Source organism: Euprymna scolopes, chromosome 43 (assembly GCF_053919585.1).
Source record: "Euprymna scolopes isolate OS-2025 chromosome 43, ASM5391958v1, whole genome shotgun sequence".
NCBI classification, from domain to species: domain Eukaryota; kingdom Metazoa; phylum Mollusca; class Cephalopoda; order Sepiida; family Sepiolidae; genus Euprymna; species Euprymna scolopes.
The window spans coordinates 60,478,333-60,500,502 of NC_136524.1; the positions used below are offsets into that span (position 1 = coordinate 60,478,333).

General features: G+C 34.5%; 1 protein-coding gene across 7 annotated transcripts in view; it reads left to right on the forward strand.

Moving 5' to 3' along the window:
• The window catches only part of LOC145268357 (oxysterol-binding protein 1-like), a 273,488-nt gene that overhangs the window by 85,189 nt on the left and 166,129 nt on the right, over positions 1-22,170 (forward strand). For all 7 annotated transcript variants that reach the window (XM_080123886.1, XM_080123889.1, XM_080123883.1 and 4 more), the window contains one exon: positions 14,472-14,677. In XM_080123886.1, the coding sequence (XP_079980012.1) occupies positions 14,472-14,677 (206 nt within the window). The remainder of the gene's footprint in view (positions 1-14,471; positions 14,678-22,170) is intronic.

Sequence of the window (22,170 nt, forward strand, 5' to 3'; positions counted from 1 at the left end):
TGTTTTAGCGTCCATATAACAATTTATTTTCCACACCCAGTTTTTATTTTTCATTTTAAATCCCTCTGGAGGGTAAATGTAGGTTTCACAGTCAATCAGAACATTTAAATAAGCATTTTTTACATCCATTTGATGTATTTTTAAATTGTATTGAGTGGCAAGTTGTAATAAAATTCTAATTGTCGTTAAATTTGTCGTTGCTGAAAATGTTGCAAAATATTCCACTCCAGAAATTTGTGAGAAACCTTTTGCCACAAATCTTGCTTTAAAAGTTTCACTGCCAGAAGCTGTGATTTTTTTCTTTTTTTTTTTTTTGAAAAAACCCAGCATGAATAAATATTTTTATCTGTTGGTTTTGCCACTATTTCGTATGTGTTATTTTCAGATAAAGCTTTCAATTCAGATACCATAGCTTGTTTCCATTCTTGGTGATTTTCATAAAACTTAGGAACATCATGATAGTCAATACAGAACTCCGAAAACGTGACAGTGATACATGTTCATTCACACACTGCTAAGGCAGCACGTTCAAGATTACAGAACATGATACGAAAGTATGATTATGTAGAGTGAATATATATCGTCGCAGGTTTAGTCTGTTCAGCCGCAGCACAGGTTATGAGTCCATGAGTTATGCAATAATTTATGAAAGTTGCGGACAGTTTTGGTTTTGCAATGTTTGATGACGGAGTTGACAGTTGAACACAGTTGAAAATGGGTTGCGGAAAAGCTTTTAGACGTTAAAATGATATGAATTGATCAACTGGCTGATGAACATGGCCTTGATAGAAAAACTAAAATGCAGACGTTAGCGTAGTTTGTGTTGGATTACGGGGGGGGGGGGAGGATTTTTGTCTGTTGTGATGCACATCTTAATGTGTCTCTTTGTATCTGTATGTAATCGTGATACATCTAATGTGTGTGTGCATATATACACATGATAAAAAGTTCACCATACTTTTTTTGTTATCTCCGTCTTCTTGGATCGATTCTTCCCGTCACTGGTCTATGAGCTTTAAGAAACCTCTCTGACAAAAGCATAACACCGATTTTCTTGCACAGATTACGTTATTTCATCTACGAGTGAACTGGAAGGAAGCCATTGCATTGTTGACTTGAGCTTTTTTGCATTTCCGTTTTTTGACGCATTTTTACGTCAGACTCAACGCTTCTGTTTTACCCAAAATTGTAAGCCAGACTCGACTGCATGCAAGCGAAAACGTTCTCTTACAAACAAAATGACCTATTTCAGGTGCCACCATCATCTCTAGCTACAGCATTTGATATACGTCAACAACTTAACCCTTTAAACTTTTTTACACTAACCAACCTGCGCAGCAAAAATCACTTTTCAACATGCGGGCGTAATCTGGGATAGATTACATATCAGTGTGGTTACTGTAGAGGGTTGATGGTGTCACACTCACACACACTACAACTTATATTTGCAGAAGGTGTCAGAGTTTGTTTTATTTTTTATACTTGAGAGCCAGTGTACCTCATTCACTAATTTGTGAGAGACGACAACATGGCCAGAATGAGAAGAGAAGACAAAAGATTACAGAAACGGTGTTGTGGTCAGTGATTATCCAGCAAGAGGGAGCATACAGAGTCTTATTACAATAAGACATTCTTTTTTATACCCTATCTACTGGAAAAAGCTACTGGTGGTGCCAGGGATGGGAGTACCATTTTAACCAAATCTGGGCAGGAGCTACTTGGCCTGCTCTATCCGGCCTTGATAGAGTTTAAAATTAGCTACAAAACTGAGTACGCGATACTCTTTTTTTTCTCTTCCCTGCAACCTCATTCTCACAGGAGACCTTGCTCTATCGTTTTTTTCATGGCAAGTACTCGACTGAACTCTGATCTATGGTTCCCTTGTTGCCAAACTTTCACAAAAAACACTTGAATAGCTAGAACCACTATATACAATTTCCCCCACTTAAATTGTGCCTAAATCTAAATGCAGATTCCATGAACTGCCCGCCCATGGAACACTGTCCTGCTCTCCAGTTGAATACAACATGTTAGCCTTCAAATCCAATGTAAAACAAGTTCTTGTGGAGCCGTCCCCATAAATAATCAAATTCTACCCAATTTACACCATTAATGATTACTACAATACCACCTTTGCGTTCATTAGCCCTTATCCTTGAGTGGTCACTTTAGGCCTTGATAAGTGGTGCCCCCTCCCCTTTTAAGTAATAAAAAATTTTTTTTAAAAAGCACTAAAACTACTACCATCCCTAATTGGTGGCTGAAAAGTACAGGGTATTGTAAATGCATTTCGTGTGAAAACGTTACGTACTTATGTCAAATTAGTATAAATTACAAAAATTGCAAAAAGTAATCCAGTAGAAAAATGACAAGTTAAAATAGAATTTATTGAATTATTGAGTTTTATTGTATGTTTTGATGTAGAAGAGTTGTGCGACCAATTCAGTATGACACATTAACCAAATTTATGCTTCTAACAATTACTATGCTATTGTCCTTTTAACCACTGTACACCCTTTAACCCTTATCCTCGAGTGGCATCTGGGCTTTGATAAGTGGTGATTTCTTTGTAAAAAAAAAAAAAAATGTGCTATCACGTGTATGGTAAAAATATAAAAATATATTTCAGTTAAACGCCTTTTTGGTCAGCCATTCTTTTTTATACCCTGTGTTTAGGGTAGACTGTTTTTTGTCAGCCTCGTGATCCTTTCCCTGGTTATTGAGCTCTTGAAAGGCTTACATTTTGTTTGGAGTGCATGGTATTCAACATTGATGGTGGGATCTCTTTTCATCCTGCGTTTGTCTGATAACTGACACATAATAAAATGGTGAGATCATAGCGCTTTTCTAGTTGATACTTTCCGGAAAAAGTGCTTGCTCGAGAAGATTGTCCATCAACGCTCAGTAAATGTTGAGGTATTCTTAAGTGCTATGTTGTGCGTGGATGCGCGTCCATTTATTTTTGCACCTTTGATGATTTGGTGCCATGCTTATATTTTGGCTTAGGTTCTAGTATTTTGCCTCTAAAATTATCATTGTCAGTTAAAAAAACTATTGTCTTAAAATGATTTTACCTCCCTCTCCCTTTTTGTTATCAACTTAATCATTTCATTCTTTCTTAGCTCCTTACATAAAATGGCTTCATACCTTGTCTGGAGCGATTTTGTCAAAAGGGGAAAATCCGATATCTTAAACGGAAGACTACTTTGTTTTGAAATAATTCTGCCTTCCTCTTGCTTTTTTATCATACGACTTAATCGTTTCTGCACTGTACTTGCAATAACCCTTATCCCTGAGTGGCTTCCGGGCCTTGATAAGTGGTGACCATGTAAAAAAAAAAAAAAAAAGAAAAAAAAAAGCTCTTTACATCAAATGGCTTTATGCCTTGTCTGTAGCAACTTTCCTATAAAGAAAAACATGCCAATAGATAAAGTAATGATTTAAACAGGATCAAATTTGTATACAATTTCATAGGATGGATTTTGGGAGGAAATTTTGATGCTCTTGTGCCTGTGTGAGCTACAGATAAAATGCCAGACACTTTGATGCCAGGTCATGTTAGTCAGAATTTCAAATCTTTAGTTTCAACTTCAAAAAGTCAAGAGAATATGTGTATGTGTATATATAATTGTTGGGACCAGGCACCACTTTTGAAAAATGTTGTTTTTATGGGTATGTCACTGGATTTAAACTACTGATGGGATGATTCTAATATTTTCTAGATTCCATACACATACTGAATCCGATTTTTAATTTTCTAAATATATATATGTATAGTTATATACTTTTGTAATTTTTGGACTACCTTAAAAATTCATGTGACATGTGCATATAATTCCACAAATGCAAAAATATATTTGTAGGAGTGGAGGTTGATCTATAGATTTTAATTTTACTGTTTAAAATCAAATAAGTATTTACCATTTTAATTTTTATTCATTTATTTTTTTCTGATTAATCGTCCTAATATTAATTTAGGTGTTTTTGTTATGGCTAACAGGATTATTTTAGTTTTTCTTTTTTCTTTCTTTTTCCTAACTAAACTTTTTTCTTTTTCCTTTTTCTTTTTCCTTTTTCTTTTTCTTTTTCCTTTTTCTTTTTCCTTTTCCTTTCTTTTTCTTTTTTCTTTCTTTTTCTTTTTTCTTTCTTTTTCTTTTTTCTTTCTTTTTCTTTTTTCTTTCTTTTTCCTTTTTCTTTCTTTTTCCTTTTTCTTTCTTTTTCCTTTTTCTTTCTTTTTCCTTTTTCTTTCTTTTTCCTTTTTCTTTCTTTTTCCTTTTTCTTTCTTTTTCCTTTTTCTTTCTTTTTCCTTTTTCTTTCTTTTTCTTCTTTCTTTTTCCTTCTTTCTTTTTCCTTCTTTCTTTTTCCCTCTTTCTTTTTCCTTTTTCTTTCTTTTTCCTTCTTTCTTTTTCCTTCTTTTTCCTTCCTTCTTTTTCCTTCTTTCTTTTTCCTTCTTTCTTTTTCCTTTTTCTTTCTTTTTCCTTCTTTCTCTTTCCTTTCTTTTTCCTTCTTTCTCTTTCCTTTCTTTTTCCTTCTTTCTTTTTCCTTCTTTCTTTTTCCTTCTTTCTTTTTCCTTCTTTCTTTTTCCTTTCTTTCTTTTTCCTTTCTTTCTTTTTCCTTTTTCTTTCTTTTTCCTTCTTTCTTTTTCCTTTTTTCCTTTCTTTTTTCTTTTTCCTTTCTTTTTTCTTTTTCCTTTTTATTCCTTTTTCTTTCTTTTTCCTTTTTTCCTTTCTTTTCCTTTTCTTCCTTTTCCCTTTTTTCCTTTCTTTTTCCTTTCTTTTTTCTTTTTCCTTTTTATTCCTTTTTCTTTCTTTTTCCTTTTTTCCTTTCTTTTCCTTTTCTTCCTTTTCCCTTTTTTCCTTTCTTTTTCCTTTCTCCTTTCTTTTTCCTTTCTTTTTTTCCTTTTCTTTTTTTCCTTTCTGTCTTTTTTTCCTTTTTTTTCCTTTCTGTCTTTTTTTTCCTTTCTTTCTTTTTTTCCTTTTTTTTCCTTTCTTTCTTTTTTTCCTTTCTGTCTTTTTTTTCCTTTCTGTCTTTTTTTTCCTTTCTTTCTTTTTTTCCTTACTTTCTTTTTTTCCTTACTTTCTTTTTTTCCTTACTTTCTTTTTTTCCTTTCTTTCTTTTTTTCCTTTTTTTTCTGTTCTGTCTTTTTTTTCCTTTCTGTCTTTTTTTTCCTTTCTGTCTTTTTTTTCCTCTTCCTAAATAAATTCTCTGAATCAAAAGTCAAGGCAGTCCATCCAGGTCTGTCCACTGCTGACTCTCCAACATACTTCAACTATTCACGATTCCATCATTACACACCAAAGACACGAGGGCCAGTCATAGTTTCCAAGTCAGCTTTAATCATTACGACCCACGCCTTTAGTTGATCACCACTTTTCTTGTGGCTTCCCAGGAGCAGTGCTGGTGCTATTATCTTGTTAATCAGGTTAGTTAATGGATGACAAAGAACATGGACAAACCATCGCAGCCTCCTAATAAGAAGTACTTTAATGGTAGGGTAACGTTGAAAAAAATGGATTAGTTCCTGGTTTAGATGTATAACAGTTGAGGTAGATAGGTCAGCCCAAGGAAAACGTGTGTTGAAGTGATATGGATGGACTTGAGAGAAAGCGTGATAAAAGAAACCTGGGCAAAGGTAGTTTAGTTTGGAAGTCAATTTTGAAAAGTTGCCCAACGCATATGATCTATTTTTTTTTTTTTTTTAATCCACATTTAATAATTACTACACTATCATCTTACATTTATTAACCCTTATCCTCGAGTGGCCCTTAGGCCTTAATTAGTGACGACTCAAGGAAGGCTGGTATAACATCTTTTCTCCATATTAAATTAATTTGGAATTCTTATTTGTATAATTTATTTAATTTAATTGTGGACTATTATCCTCACCTTCTAGTCGTTGTTTTATGTTTCGGCCAATTATTCCTCTGGCCTTCATCAGGTGGTTAAGCATGACAGGATAGGAATGTTGAAGCCTCCAACTACATCCACAGTAATTACTGCGTTCCATAGTTGCTGTCCTCTCTGACCGGCTTGGGTGGGATGGAAACTGTTACCTTCAGACGATGCTCACCTGGAATCGTAGATATTCCACATATCTATCCACTGTGCCACAGGCCCCGAAGGGCGGATAAAAGCTAGAGGAATAATTAGCTGAAACATCGTAAAATAACAACTAGAAGATAAGAGTAATAGCCCACAAAAAATTAGATGAAATTATCATTTTTCCAATATGTCTACCATTAAAATTCAGTTACAATAGAAACTTGACCATTTCTATTCTATAAACTAAAACTCGTTTTTTTAATGAGTCTTAATTTATCAAGGTTAAAATCCATTCAAGAACAATAATTAATAGGATAGATGGATTGTCTGTCCATAGAGATGATTTGAAAATTGAGATAAGTTTTATTGCTTTATAGTGATGATCTTTGATAAGTACTTGTTGACCTTTGATTTGAGAAGACAACTCTGTTGTAGTCTATAGGAAAGCAGTCCTGTGATAATGTTTTGCAAAGTTCTGGAAAGAAACTTCATTCCAGAAATTCTGTTTGATGCCAGGCACATAAACATAAAAGAGTGGTAGGAAGACAAGTTCTTGCTTTGAATGTCTTATTACAATGAACAACGTGCAATTGGAGCTCAGTTGAACACCTTTCATAGAAATAATGAAACTCCATCAAGCAAACCATGTTACCACTTGGAACATAAGGGGTTACTATTTGGGGTCATGTCTAACAGAAGACTGTGCATAGTTCAGCAGTGAGATGTCTGTTCACATTACATTTAAACTTGTGCAGGTTAGTACAGTTACAGAAGCAGGAAACGGAAAGAAGTTCCAGTCTAGCAGTCTGGGGTGGGGGGACTATTAAAGTAGAAGGCTTTCTGACATCTAGAGATCTTTTTATTACCTGTTCTCTGCCTTGTGTTTAAAGTTTTATTTGGGGGGGGGGGGATTCTGTGTAGGGATGAAAACTGTCTCCACTTTAAATGAAAGATAAATTGCTTAATAAGTAATTAAATTTTTTTTTTTTTTTTTTTTTTGATAATGTAATCAGATTCAAACTGAGTAAAAATAACTTGAAATTTTTTTTGTTTGTTTATCTCCGACTGAAGCTATTTACTAAATATCACTATTGATTCGGTTCATTTGACCAGTGTAGCTTGCTTCAAGGTTAACGAAGAGCAGGAAGAGGAGGATAATAATAATTACCTAGAGATTAACTGGAAGCTTATTTGGCACCTGGTTGTATCAACATCAGAGGCAGTAGCCATGTTTTTGTCATCGGCTATAAAGTAGACAAAATAAGAGGCATACTAACTAAACATGGTAGAACAAAAACATCTTCGTTGGTATGGCTATATGCGACGTTTAGAACCACATCGGATACCCACCAGGGTTTTCTGCTCAAAAATGGACAATATCGGTTCCCGTCAGAAACCAAAAAAAAAATGGATTGAAATTGTGAGAGAAGTTGCAGAACGTAGAGGATTTGCCTTCAGAAAGCCATTCAGTCGTCTTGATCGGGAAGATATTCCGACTAACTATGTTAAGACAAGTGAAGTTGATCTTGCCTGGGAACAAGAATATGACAAGAATAAGAAACCATTGACAAATGTCACAATGTGGGTTTTATTTTTAAATTTTTATTCAATTTTTATTTTTGTTTTCAAAAGAAAAAATTGTATTTGCTTGTGATTGTATTCCATCATGTTTTCTAGTGTTGATTTACAATTTCCATCGTTTTTTAGCATTTAATATTTATTTCTTCTTTTCAATTGTATTTTAAGGTATAAAACATTTTGCAATTTAAAAAAAATTAACTTTTATACTACATGATTTTGTATTTATTTTTGCAGTGATTTTTGTTTGTTTCTTAGTTTTAGTTTTGTTACATTGTCTAAGTATGAAGTTATTTCAAAATTATTTGACTCCATCACATAACCAGAGATAATCTTATAATTCTCTTACTTGGCATTAGCTTAGATACCATTGGTTTGATAGATTAGAAAGAAGTCTTTCTCTTTTATTTTCTTTTTTTTTTTTTTTTTTGTATAAATTTTATTAAATTTTGAATTTTTTTTGTTTTGTAATGTGATATTATCAACATGGTACCTTGGCAAGATCTTCATTTACCAAGGGTGTTAGGGTTAGATGCCGTTTTCTTTTCTCTCTCTTTTTTTTTTTTTTTTTTTTTTTTTTTTTTTAATAATAAATGATCAGGACATTTCATTAAATGGAACCTCTATACTATGAATTTTTCTAGAAATGTCCAAGTTTTTTCCCCCAAAATATTAACTTCAAATCATAGGATGTTAGAACTATGATCTGTCATATATATATATATATATATATATATATATATATATATATATATATATATATGGGGGGTGCCTATAAACACAATTTGTTTTTATTATTTGTTTTTATTATTTGTTTTTGTAGACTTTACATATCCCCATTTCCTTTTATTGTTCTTTTTTTCTTCAAATCCTTTTTATTCAATAAAAGAAAATTCCCAATAGTTTTTTAAGGAACATATCTTTTTCTCTGAGGAGTTGTTTATTGTTCTTCCGCTATTCAACAAAGCACATGTAAGATGTACTATATATATATATATAGTAATTTATAAAATATATATGGCGACTAAGCTACACTGAATATTCGGCGTTTCATCCACTGTAGGATTCGTCAGGATTTACTAACTAGCTCTACCTACGTATTGAGCACTTTTGAAGTAAATACTTAAAGTTTACGCATAAATCTATACTTTCGTACATTAAATTTATGTGAGTAAATGAAGTAGTTATATATATATATATATATATATCTCATTCCAGGTTAATATTTTCCAGAGGTAAAATAACCAATGAAGTTTAATTTAAACGAGATTAATACAAGAGTGTTCAATACCGAAGTAGGGCAAGATATACGTTTTATTTGTTTTACATAAGCATTAATGTCATTACACATTCATGAGCATGTTTCAGTCAGCCAGTTACTAGTAACTAGAAACTTCTTCACGCGATATTGCTTATACAAAAGCTTAGTCCGGACTAAACTTTTGTATAAGCAATATCATGTATAGGTCTCTAGTAACTGCGTGATCGACACATACTCATTAATGTGTAGCAACATATTAATAAAAAAGTATACATAATTAACAGCAATGTGTACCCCTAAATGTAAATACTCTCAACAAACCCAACTTGCATCAAAATCGCACCTCTTCACTATAGAGTTCTCCAAATGCCAGAAAACCTATTCTAATGGCTTCTTTCCTCTGACTACTTGCCTTTGGAGTTTCCTCCCTACTCTGTTTCTCTGAAACCATAACTTTAGTAAAGGTATTATTTGTTTAAACAAAATAATACATTTTCACTAAGATTTAAATAAAATAATGGGTTCAATATATTCTGTGATCATTATTTGATAAATACTGAAAATTTCATTAAAATTGGTTCATTTCTTGATTTTTTTTTTTTTTTTTTTTTTTTTTTTTTTTTTGTGAATTTTTAAGTAAATCAAAATATTTATTCATTTTGTGCATCGGCATTCATTTTGCACGTACCTATCAATCACGTGATTATTGAAATGTAACTATGTGATTAAAATTTAATTTAAATCAACCACGTTTGGTCACTTTCCTGTTAATTATTCTTCAAAAATGGATATTAGCGGCAAAGCTAATAGACATTTATACACTACCATCTATAGCAACACTTCAAAGGCCGTAAATGACCAAGTTCTCTCCGATTTTCTCTTCTGATTTTGGTCACGTGGTGCAATGGGAAAAGAGGTGGCTGGTTAATTTTAACAGATCTAAAACCAAACTTCTATTTTACTATTGATCTGAGATGAAACATGTGTCAAATCTGTGGCCAATCCTGCTGGAAAAATGGTGGGATCATTCTACCACTCCAGTAGATGTCTCACTGCTGATGCAATTCTCTACCTATATTAAAGCCAAGTACATCCAAGGATGGAGTACTGTTGCCACATCTGGGCAGGAGCTGCTAGAAAGGACTTGTCCTGCCTTGACAGAGTTCAAAATAGACTTCATAGCCTAGTGGGGGATGCTCTTTCCTTTTCCCTGCAACCTTTTTCCCCACACAGAGGAGACATTGTAAGCCTGTCTCTGCTTTATTGTTTTATCTTTATTTTCATGGAAAGTACTCGTCTGAGCTCTAATCTATGCCACCCCCTGCCCGACTTTCACAAAAAACACTAGTCCAGCTTAAACTACTATCAATAATTTGCCCTCACTCTTTATCTGTGCCTAAATCTAAATGTAGATTCCATGAACAAAGCCTCTTTCTTAGAACTGTACGCCTGTGGAACTCTGTTCCGTTTTCCTGCTTTCCAACTGGCTACAATATAATGTTCGTCTGCAAGTCCAACATGAACAAGTTCTTGATGAGCCATCCCTTTAAGTCATCCAAGTTACCAAATTTCCACTAATGATTACTACGACATTTTCCCATTGACTGCTGTACACTCATTAACCCTTATCCTTGAGCGGCCTCCAGGCCTTGATAAGTGATGACTCCTTTGTCAAAAAAAAAAAAGTAAATTTTCCTTTCTTCTGCTATGTACCCAAAACTAAGTAGAATTTCCATGAGAAAAGTTTCTTTCCAAGAAGTAGCGGTCTGTGAAACACAATATCATTGGTCTGCTTCCCAGCTGATGACAATATTGTCATTTTCAAGTTCAATCTAAAATTCTTGTTGAGCTGTCCTTTCAAATAATCAAATTTTGTTCGGCTTCAACCATAGTCTTCAATCCTTAAGGTGTGGCCTCACTACCCACTGACAAACTCAGTAGCCCTTATCCTCAAGTTTCTTTAGAAACAGCGGCTCATTAGTACAAAAACGTTTCAAAATCCGTTAAATTATTTTCATGAACAAAAAGAAAATCAAATTTAATTTTACAAGCTCAAGTGATAAAATTTGTCGTAATCCGTGAATTTTCGAACATCTTGAGGTCTGCATCTGCATGTTTTGTGAATGGGTTTACATTTTTTGTGGCTGTTTTACAAGTACTTTAATGGAATCTGCTCTGATGAACTTACAGCACTTGTAGCCCTCTCAATGTATATAACCTTAGACTAACCTAACCAAGCAGCAAAATCCGATCCCTCACTGTTTAGGTCCCTAGATGCTGGAGAGCCTTCTACTCAAATAGAAGGCTTCACTCAGACTGTTAAACTCTGGACCCCCCCGCCCCATTTCCCGCTTCCTTGACTGTACTAACTTGCAAAAGTTTAAATGTAATGTGAACAAATTCCTATCTCAATCACCTAAATTATATAGCTTGAAATGATAATATCATAAACTTACAAAGTTAACAGATGCAATCAAGTCTGTGGAATACGTAGTCAAAACACAAGACTCAAATTCTTGAAATTTGAAAAGGTCAGACTCCAGCCCTAAGATAAAGAAAAAAGGTGATTGCTGGTCAAGCCCTACCCATAATTGATGGAAAATCGAAAAATGTAAACCCATTCACTTTTCACAATTTTATGATTGACTTCACACAAAAAAAATGCTGTTAGTTATACAAGCAGTAAGCATTGCTAAAGAGAATTTTCTGCCCTGTTATGAAAATGTTTCATTTTGTTTTTATCTGACTTATTTACTAGCAGGGTTACCCGGCCTTCTCCAGGGCAAAAGTGTAACCTATTTCTTTTACTTCCCTCTGTCTCTATCTGCCTCTCTCCAATCCCCTCTTTCTCCTCCGCCAAGCCCATTCCTCTCTAGCTGGATATATGCACATGCATACAACTCTCCTTTACATAATAAATTCTGCAAATAATATAACTTAGTAAATAACACTGAAAATCTGGTCCAGTTGACTCGCGAAGAAGGAATAAATTTTATAAATTTTTAGATACTATTCATCCAGAACAACACTATTCCAGAATGTCGGAACATTTTTTTTTTTTTTTTTTTTCTACCTTAAGCTCAACACACACGCACACAACTACCCTTTATATCTATTTACTACTAAAAAGAAAATATTGCTCTCCTATGTGCTATGAAAAAAGATTCAGTTTGTTAGCTGTTGAAATAAATCTTAAAAGCACGAAAATTGCATTTCTGTGTCATTTTTACATATATTTTTTTAAATAGATAATGGGATTTTTCCCAATTTTTAAGCTTGTCTGATTTAATTATTATTATAGAATCTTTTTTGCCTTTTACCACAGATGACATTACATTTGTAAGGATTTTTCATTTTCAGTTTGCATTTTTAGTTATACACTGAAAAAGTAGCAAAATCCCAGTCTTATGTACAACATGAAAAGAAATTGGAATCTTAGAAAGATCTCCATCATTTCATCATTCCATCATTTCAGTAAGACAACTGGACTCATTTAAAAAATTTTTTAAATACCTGGCAAAAATACTTGGTGAACCAAATGCAATAGAGATACAAACAATTGTACTTAAAGGAACAGTTAGAATCTAAAAAAAGATTTTTCGGTTGGAATGCCTGCCATCCCATAGGATGCTCCCTTCCCAGCTAGAACAAAATGATAAAATAATAGAAAAAAAAAAATAAATAAATAAAAATTGAATAATGGCCGAATAGTATATAAGCTGGGAAATTTTATAATTTCCAATGAACTTTGAACATTCAAATGACTAATTAAGTTTTAAAAATAAATTTGTTACCATTGTTTGTTTTGCAAAATGTATGTGGCAATATTAATTTTTGTTTTTAGATATAATAAAAGTAAAATTTTGATTTGGGGGTGTTCAGAATTATTTCAGAATTGTTTAAAAAAAAAAAAAAAAAATTTCCATAATTTCTTTTCTTGTCTGCCTTTATTTTATACATTTCAATATCTTTATTTATATAAAACAATTTCTCATTAAATCATTTTTTTTTTTTTTTTTGTTGATTGGCTTTTTCATATCTGACTTGCATAAGATTTTCTAGTCATTAGTTGTACATAGATTTAAGTAACGTGACCAGAAACATTTTGGTACTCTTTAGTAAAATCAAATTAGAATAAATAATGGAAAACAATTTTTTTCCAAATGTACATACAATGTCATTTTGTTCTGATCTTTAAAAAATTACTCTTTCTCTTTATTCACCTCAAACAAGGCAGATTTTTTTATAATGTAAAAGTGTTACAATGACAGGTGTATAAGTTGCCATGTTAGGTACCAAACATGGCAACTTACACACCTGGAGAAGGTTGGAGGTTACACTAACCAAAATCTTGTGCAAATAACACTCAGGACAAGAACATTAGTCAGATTAATCCAAATAAACACTGTTTCTATCGTTCTGTTGTTGATAAAGAGCGATCAGTGCATACTTTTTGATTTTTAGGGAAAAAAGATGCTTGTGTATTATAATTGGATATTTTTTTAAAATGCGTTTTAAGTGAAAACACTGCATAATTGTTATGTCACAATTAGTAAAAATTGCCAAAATTACAAAAAAAAAAATGATCAAATAGAAAAATAATTGCAAGAAAAAATAAAATTTATTGACTAATCCAGTTTTAAGTTTTTTTTTTTTATTGCGTGCAATTCCGATGAACACACTGACTTATTTCCCTTGTTTTCACTTAACTTTCTCTATTTTAAATTAGAAAAATGGTGGATTGAAACTTACGAGAATAACTTTCATTTTGTAAAAATAAAAAAATAAGTTTAGCAGACCGTCTACGTTATCATTTTCCGTAATTTTTGGAATTTTTTTCTAATTGTAACATGAAACATAATTATATAGTGTTTTTTACTTGATGCACAAGCACCAAAAAAAAAAAAAAAAATGAAATAACATAGTAAAATGCCTTTTTTTTATATCATTACTAGCAGAAGGACCCAGCATTGTCCAGGGCAAAAGTGTAACATATTTCTATTAAAGCGTCTATTTTTTTTATCTTCCACTCCTTCTTATCCTGTTTCTCCTATCTACCTCCTCTTTTCCACCCAGCCCACTTTTCTCACTAAACACACAATTCGTAAGGAAATTAATTCCTTGAATAAAAAAACTAGTTACTTGCCTTAATTTGTACATAATCTGTCCAGAAAACTGACAAAATCTGTGCCATTTTAGGATCCAAGAAGGAGTTTTCTTTTCTAAATTTTACATTTTATTCATCTGAGGCACACTGATCAAGAAAACTTTGTGGGTATTTGTTCTGTAGATTTTTAATTTTAACCACACATACAAACATACACACAAACAACTGCCCTTTACATAATAGATTATTCTAATTTGCATTTATTAAACATTTATGGCAAAAATGTCATTATTTTGCTCACCATTTTGTATTTATCGAAAATATTAAAGTAGAGAAACGCTACTTATTCTAACAATGTTTAAAGTTTTAAATCTTTAAATCAAAATTTTTCATTTTACCCCCCCCCCCTTTTTTATTCCACTCTTAATATTAAGCCTATAAAATTAATGCAATTAAATTTCATTTTTTTTTTGTGTTTTTCAGGACCCAAGCGGAGATGGCCCACACATGTCGAGGCACCATCAATTTAGCCAATGCTTTCATCCATACAGAAGATTCTTGTACATTTGTTATCTCGAATGGTGGCACACAAAGCTTCCATCTGAGAGCCAGTTCTGAAGTGGAACGGCAAAAATGGGTGACAGCCCTAGAACTAGCAAAAGCAAAAGCTATTCAAATGCTTGAATCAGGTATGAACAACTTTATATATCTACTATTCTATAAAAAGAACGTTGTGTATCTGTGAGTTCATTCCCTATGGATTCAAAAATGGCTGGGCCAATTTTTTTTTTTTTTTAATTTTGCACTAACATACTTTATGTGCCTAGCAGTTTTCTTAGATAAGTTTTGTATCAGAATATCTTAGATAAATATCAATAATCAAAATAATCCAATGAAAAAAAAAGAACAGGTGATTTTGACTAAAGCTAACGCCATACACAACCTAAGATAACAAGTGAATTTGGGAAGTTTTTATTTCCACACAAGCTGAAAGACTCGACATATAAAATCAACAGTAGGTTATTTGATATAGCGGGGGTACATTCAAAATGAATGTTTCTGTTTAAAGCACTATTAACACATGATTCTTGACTTTTGCATTTTTAAATTTTAATTCAACCCATTCTCACCGCACAACTAGCAAGGGCAGACATATAAAATTAAGTTAGTTCTTTGATATGACAGTGGCGCATTCAAAATAATTGTTTCTGTTTAGAGCACAACTGAAATATATTTGACTTTCGCATTTGAAACTTTAATTCAAGTCATATATAAAAAATAATTTTATAAAATCAACAGTAGGTTCTCTACAGTGCAATGTAGACTACAATATATTGTGAGTTTAGTCACTGCGAAAAAACATGTGAATCTTCCCAGTGCACTGCAATGGGTTTCGAACTAAAGCAGGCAATCGATCGATTTGATTGAAAAATGGTTAATTTCACTGTTTTCGATGACAATAAAAAATATGGGAGTGTGAAACATTTGTTGATCATCATTCAATCCCGGGCAACGTTGGATCATCCTGCTAGTATTTTATACAATACGAGGAAGTGATGAGTATAGATTTTAGTGAAAAGGCCATGTTTACTCGGCCAGAAATAGGTTAATTTGGAAGTCAGTTTCTAAAATGGACATTATGCTGAATATAATAATGAAGAAAGAATTTGTGAGATTCTTTGTGTTAGTTGATGTAGAACAGTTGAGGTAGCAAGATCACTTGGTAGAGAAAAGTCAAGGAAAATATAGAAGGAAGTGATAGGGATGGATTTGAGGAAGAGTGATAAAGACCTAGCCAGAAATAGATTAGTTAGAAAGTCAATTTCTAAAATTGTATGGAGTATTGTTGTCATTTGGGCTGGTGACTTTGGGTCTCATTTGAAGGTTCTGGGTAAATTGTAGAAACATATCTGTAATTTGATTGGCCCTATATTTTCTTATTCAATGCAATCTCTCTCTCTCTCTCTCTCTCCCAATGTTGCTAGTCTCAGTCTTTTTTTATAAATATTCTTATGACATGTTTCACAGAATTGTCTGATCTATTCCCTGCTTCCTTTGTTCCAGCTTGTTTGATTCGTTGGGCTACAAGTCTCCATCAATTTGTTGTTTTAATACCCCATATTATAATACAGCTTCCTATTCCAATAGCTTCTTTCCAAGAACTGCAAAGTGTGGAACTGTCTTCCCGCTCATTGTTTTCCTTCTACCTACAGCCTTGGTTTTCTCAAGGTGAAGGTCAATAGAAATCTGTCTTCGCAATAATCAGATTCCGTTCTTGTAAGCTCCTTACATCAAGTGGCTTCATGCCTTGTCTTGAGCAATTACCATAAAAAAAGCCATCCAACACATGCATGTAATATATACATTAAATCAGAATAAAGAATTAAAAAAAAAATGTATATTGAAAAAAATATTAGAGAAACCGTCCTTGACGACTGAGACAATTTTTATTTTTGTACCTTTTCTTCACGTTAAAAAACGACCCTGGTGTCTAAATCTGTCCCGTGGGGAGGCATAGTAAATAGGTACAATCAATGCCGCCAAGACTCAGCTTATTTCTTTTAATAACTACAAGAAACCTGCTCAACCACCAATAGCCATGGCTAATGATACATTACCTGAAAGTACTTCATTCAAACTTCTCGGCTTAAGGTTCACAGAGAACAAGTGTTGACACAGATAGATTGAGAGCATTACTAAGGCTGCTGCAATGAAAATGGACTTGCTCTACCATGCTAGAAAGTTACTTACACCTAAGAGTATCCGGTACCTCTACAAGGCCACCATTCGCCCATGTATGGAGTATTGTTGCCATATTTGGGCTCGTGCATCTGCTATTAGTCTCTCGCTCCTGAACAGAGTTCAAAAGATAGTTGCCAACTTAATAGGTCATGCACTATTAGCTAGGCTTCAGCCTCTGTTCCATCAATGAAATGTTGCATCCCTCTGCCTGTTTTATAAGTATTTTAATGGTGGGTGCTCTGACGAACTACAACCCTTGTGCCCACTTGATGTAAATACCCCCAATAAACCTGACAAGCAGCAAAATCCCACCTCTACACAGTAGAAATCCCTAGATGTAAGAAAGTCTAATAATTTCTTTCCTAGAACTGCTAGACTTTGGAACTCCCTTCCAGGTTTCTGTTTCCCCAACTGTACTGACATGCACAAGTTCAAGTGTGATGTAAACTGACATCTTGCTGCTCAACTCCCTACATAGTATTCCTGCAACTTATGTCCCTGATAGTAGCCCCTTACATTAAAGTGGCACTGTGCCTTGCTTGGGGTGAAAATGCAATTAAAAAATTTTTTTTTTTAATTTAATATATTTTAATTAATGCAGATTTCATATTTATCATTATAGAGCCAATACTCCATTGATTATTATATTGTACCTAATATATATTTCAAGTTTTCCTAAAAATATGACTTCATCAGCTAGAATTAAAACTAAAACCTAGCTGTCCAGCATTATTCGTTACCATCTCGGCTAAGTTCATATGCATATAAAAACTTAAAAAAATGATGTTGTTAAATTGTTAATGTATACTTATGCATACCTAGAAGTAATGTTGACTTGATTTACGCCTATCAAATTCCATTTTTTTTTTTTTTTTTTTTTTTTTTTTTTTTCAATTTTGACTCTTTAGCAGTTATTTTTATTGGTTCAAAACCAAATCCAAACCGAATTTGTTCCACAAGTTCAAATCCCCTATATATAGTTTCCAGTTTGTAGACCAAAAATTGACAGATAAGGTCACTTATATAGTTGTAAGAAGCTTTTTATTTATAAAAAGATTATTTGCTTGCCCATTTGCAATTTCCATCTCAGCTAAAGGGTAGTTGGACTTTATGAAGACCAACACCTTTTCTTTAGAGTTTTATTTGATGGAATATGACAATTCTTTCTAAAATGAACACATAATAAAAATTTTTAAAAATAATAATAAAAACTCAGTTCATCTATAAATATAAAAGAGAAAATGTATGTGTGTTCGCTTTTTCTGTATGTCTACAAAAGGCTTTTTTCAGAGAAGCGGTCAGTCGCCTAACAACTTTTTAAAACTTTTTATATCACATGTAAATCGTAATCGCTCAGAGTTAACAACGGAGCTCGCCTGTCTATTTAATATGCTCGACTTCGAGAAGATAAATATTCAACATTTGTCGCTCGCCGCATGTGGATTAGTCTTTTCCTATAATAAAAACGACACTAATTCTGGCGGTATTTTCCATCTATCGCCGGAAATATCTGAAAGCAATCAGCTTTGATCATTGTGGAAATATTTTCCATATATCAAACAATTGCTATTCAATTTGGACAAGGGGAGCTGTTTCTGCCTACCCCCAACATCTTGGGGGAAAAAAAAAAAGAAAAAAAGAAGCATTCCGCACTAAATGATACCCTGCAGTCAAAAGTTGACCTCATTAAGTCATTAAAACGTGCACCTGCTAATTTAAGTAATTAAATAAATTCAAACGTGTTTCCGTTAGCATCTCGCAGTGACGCAATGGTTAACGTCGCACTCTTTTTTTTTTTTTTTTTTTTTCACACTTTAATTTCCAACTTTGCCTCAAGTGTTCGGGTTCGATCCTCATACTTACCTACCAAAACATTTTTTTAATTATTTTAACCCCCCCCCCCCTCCGGAGTTTTGATTTACCCAAAACCACACACCTCCAAACACCCGGGCAACGCCAGGTACCTCTCGCTAGTATCACCTAAAAATCTTAAGTTAAGTTTTTTTTTTTTCTTTATCAATGTTTATTATATTAAGAAGGTTAAAATTACATTACGTGTTTTAGCTATCTTGTTGAAATTGAGACGTAGGCAGATGCATCATATGCACATGCGTGTAACGCATGCCGCCCAGATATGCACAACATCCATGCAGGCACTCACTCCAGAAGTATACAAAATATCAGGAATAAAGAAATAGCTTTATAAAAATGTTTTTAAGAAATAAATTCTTAGGCATCACGCAGATGTACATGTAGACATATAGATGTGCATGTATGAGTATATAAAATATGGTAGCTTCCTTCAGTCTTTGCAGACTATGGATACCCATTGTAAGGGTTGATGTGATACCCATTGTAAGGATTGATGTGATACCCATTGTAAGGATTGATGTGATACCCATTGTAAGGGTTGATGTGATACCCATTGTAAGGGTTGATGTGATACCCATTGTAAGGGTTGATGTGATACCCATTGTAAGGGTTGATGTGATACCCGTTGTAAGGGTTCCTGCACATGGAATTCTTTTGGCGAGAGTTGCGCAATCTCTAACTACACCTCTCCTGAGTCAGCATTGTTAAATATCAAATATGTTAGATACCAGTGACGAATGGAAGTACAGAACAACTGGAAACAATGCTGAGATAAGCGGAGAGCATATACAGCGACTAGCCTTCCTAAATGGTCACCCATCTGGTATTAGCCAGGCTCCACATTGCTTAACTTTGGTGATCTGATGTAAACCGGTGTGTTAACATAATTATGCCATAATAATAAAAAAAAAAAAAAAAAAATCTATATATATATATATACACACATATATATATACACACACACATACATACACACAAACACATAGAAGTACATATATGTGCACACATATGCACATATATTAAACCACGTAAAACTGAATAAGTAAAAAAATAATTATATATACTAGCAGGCCACATAACGTTGCCCGGTTGCAAAATACGCATAAACATTATATTTTAATTAATGCAGAATTCTTATTAATTATAAACAAAAATACCATAGGTATTAAACGTAACGTTAAATTCCTTTAAAAAGAATGAAGTAAAAAAAACAAAAACAAAAAAAAAAACTGAGCTAAACCGAGACATTTGTATGTGAGTATTATGTTTTTTCTAAACAGTTCACTTCTTATAAGAAAAAAACAAAACAAATTTGAGCTGAGATCGAAACTAAAACCTAAAGACAGTGAATCAAGTACAATAAACATTAATCAAACTTGACACGATCTTTAAAAAGTGTTTTCAAACCTACTTATTCTTAACATAAGTAATCTGTTATGTGAACAATTTATGCGTGCTCGTTAGTGAAAGAGTTGACAAGCAGATAAAAATCCGATGAGCATCATGTACCAATTTTTCAATTTTAACACCTTAGCAGCTCTTTTTACCGGATGAAAACCAATTAAAGTTTTCTACATGTCTGAAGACTCTATATACCAAATTTCAAGTTTGTACATGAAAAGTTTGTTGCATATATAGGTTATAGGTTGAGAAGTTCTCCCTCTCTCTCTCTCTCTCTCTCTCTCTCTCTCTCACACACACATTCTCACTTTTATAAATATATATGCAGCACAATTTATGTTGACACATCGGTTCTTGCCAGATCACAGAAGTTAAGCAATGATAAACCTGGCTAGTGCCAGATGGGCGACCATTTGGGAAGGCTAGGTGCTGTATGTACTGCATCAAGTCATAGAAACTTCCATGTTTGTATCTGGGGGCGCGTTTAACTCACTGGAAGAGATACACCTCCGAATGAGTACGGAAAGTAACGGGAAACTGTCATCTTTTCTTTTCTTTCTGAGATTATCATGGCTCTTCTGAGAGGGCTACAAGGGCGTTATCGTCTGCATACTGTAGCTCCATAATGGATATGGTGTTCGTTCGACCTTTGGCCCTAAATCTGTTGATGTTAAAAAGTCGCCCGTCAGTTCTGTACATAATCCGAACTCCATGGGGAAGATGTTTGTCCGTGAGATGGAGGATAGCAGTAATGAAGATGGAGAACAGGGTTGGGGCAATGACACATCCCTGTTTCACTCCCGTGTCAACCCTGAAGGGCTCTGTTTCATCTCCACTACTACTGAGGACTGTAGCTGACATATTGTCATGTAGCAGTCTCAGTACCCGAATGTACCTCTCTGGGCATCCAAACCTTGCAAGAACCAGCCAAAGGGCTTGTTCTCCCTGGATCGCCACCTTGTCGGGGTGGAGAACCTTGTGTGTTCCGATGAACCTGAGAGCGATGCCGTCCGGAGCCTAGGCTCCTGGAAGGGCCACCCATGGCGGTAAGGTTGAAGGGGAGGTTCCAGACAAAGAGTGATCCAAAAGACCTCAACGGCTGATGCGGCGGATGATGACAATAATGACACAACGGCACTGAAGGCGGATAAAGGCTGCAACAGAAGAGTCTCCAGTCGTCGTGGTTCTCCATGCCATTGGAATCAGGCCCTCCTCTGCCAAGGGGCCGTGTGGTGGCTGCAGGCGCATCAGTCTCCCCACGTTAAAAGACATCACGCGCAGGCGTTCTCCCAAAAGGGAACACATCCTACTCTACATCATGGATGGAAAAGTCTTGTGACAGTTTTAGTCATTAAGCTCCCGGACTGAGGCAGAGAGAGCTCTCCCTTAATTCCCGGATAGAAAAAGTCCTGTGGCAACCAGGAAGTGGTGACGGGAGCAGGACAGTGTAGTCTGGCAGCTCCTAGCTGCAACCTGGCACATAGGCGGTGGATGCCAGATTCAGTCGCTAACCTCACGGACCGAGGCAGAAAGAGTTTTTCGGCAGCTGCATCCATGACTGAGCAGCCCTGTTTAGGATCCACTCTGCTCACCCCAGTAGGGGAGGGGGGTTAGAAAAGGTACCCCTAAAAATAGCCTGCCTCAAAAAAACCCGTCTGGACTACCGCATCCAGAGGGATCACCACCACGCGGTCGGAAAAAGAAAGAAAACTTATGCCTATATTTTGGAACCTGGAATGTGAGGACCCTCATGGACAACAAAACAAGTGATCAACCCGAAAGAAGAACTGCCATTATCTCAAGAGAGCTAAGGAGGTTCCAGATTGACATAGCTGCGCTCTCTGAAACCCGACTGGCTGACGACGGGCAGCTGAGGGAAGAGAAAGGCGGGTACACCTTCTTTTGGAAAGGAAGGCCTGCAGAAGAGCCGCGTATCCATGGCGTGGGCTTTGCTATAAAGAACAGCCTCATCTGCCACCTCAATGAGCCCCCTGTTGGCATCAACGAACGGCTAATGACCATGCGCCTGATGCTTGTGGGCAGCCAAATGGCCACTGTGATTAGTGCGTATGCTCCAACACTTGATGCACATGATGAAATAAAGGAGACCTTTTATGCTGACCTTGACACCATTTTATCCGGGGCCCCCAAGGGGGACAAGATAATC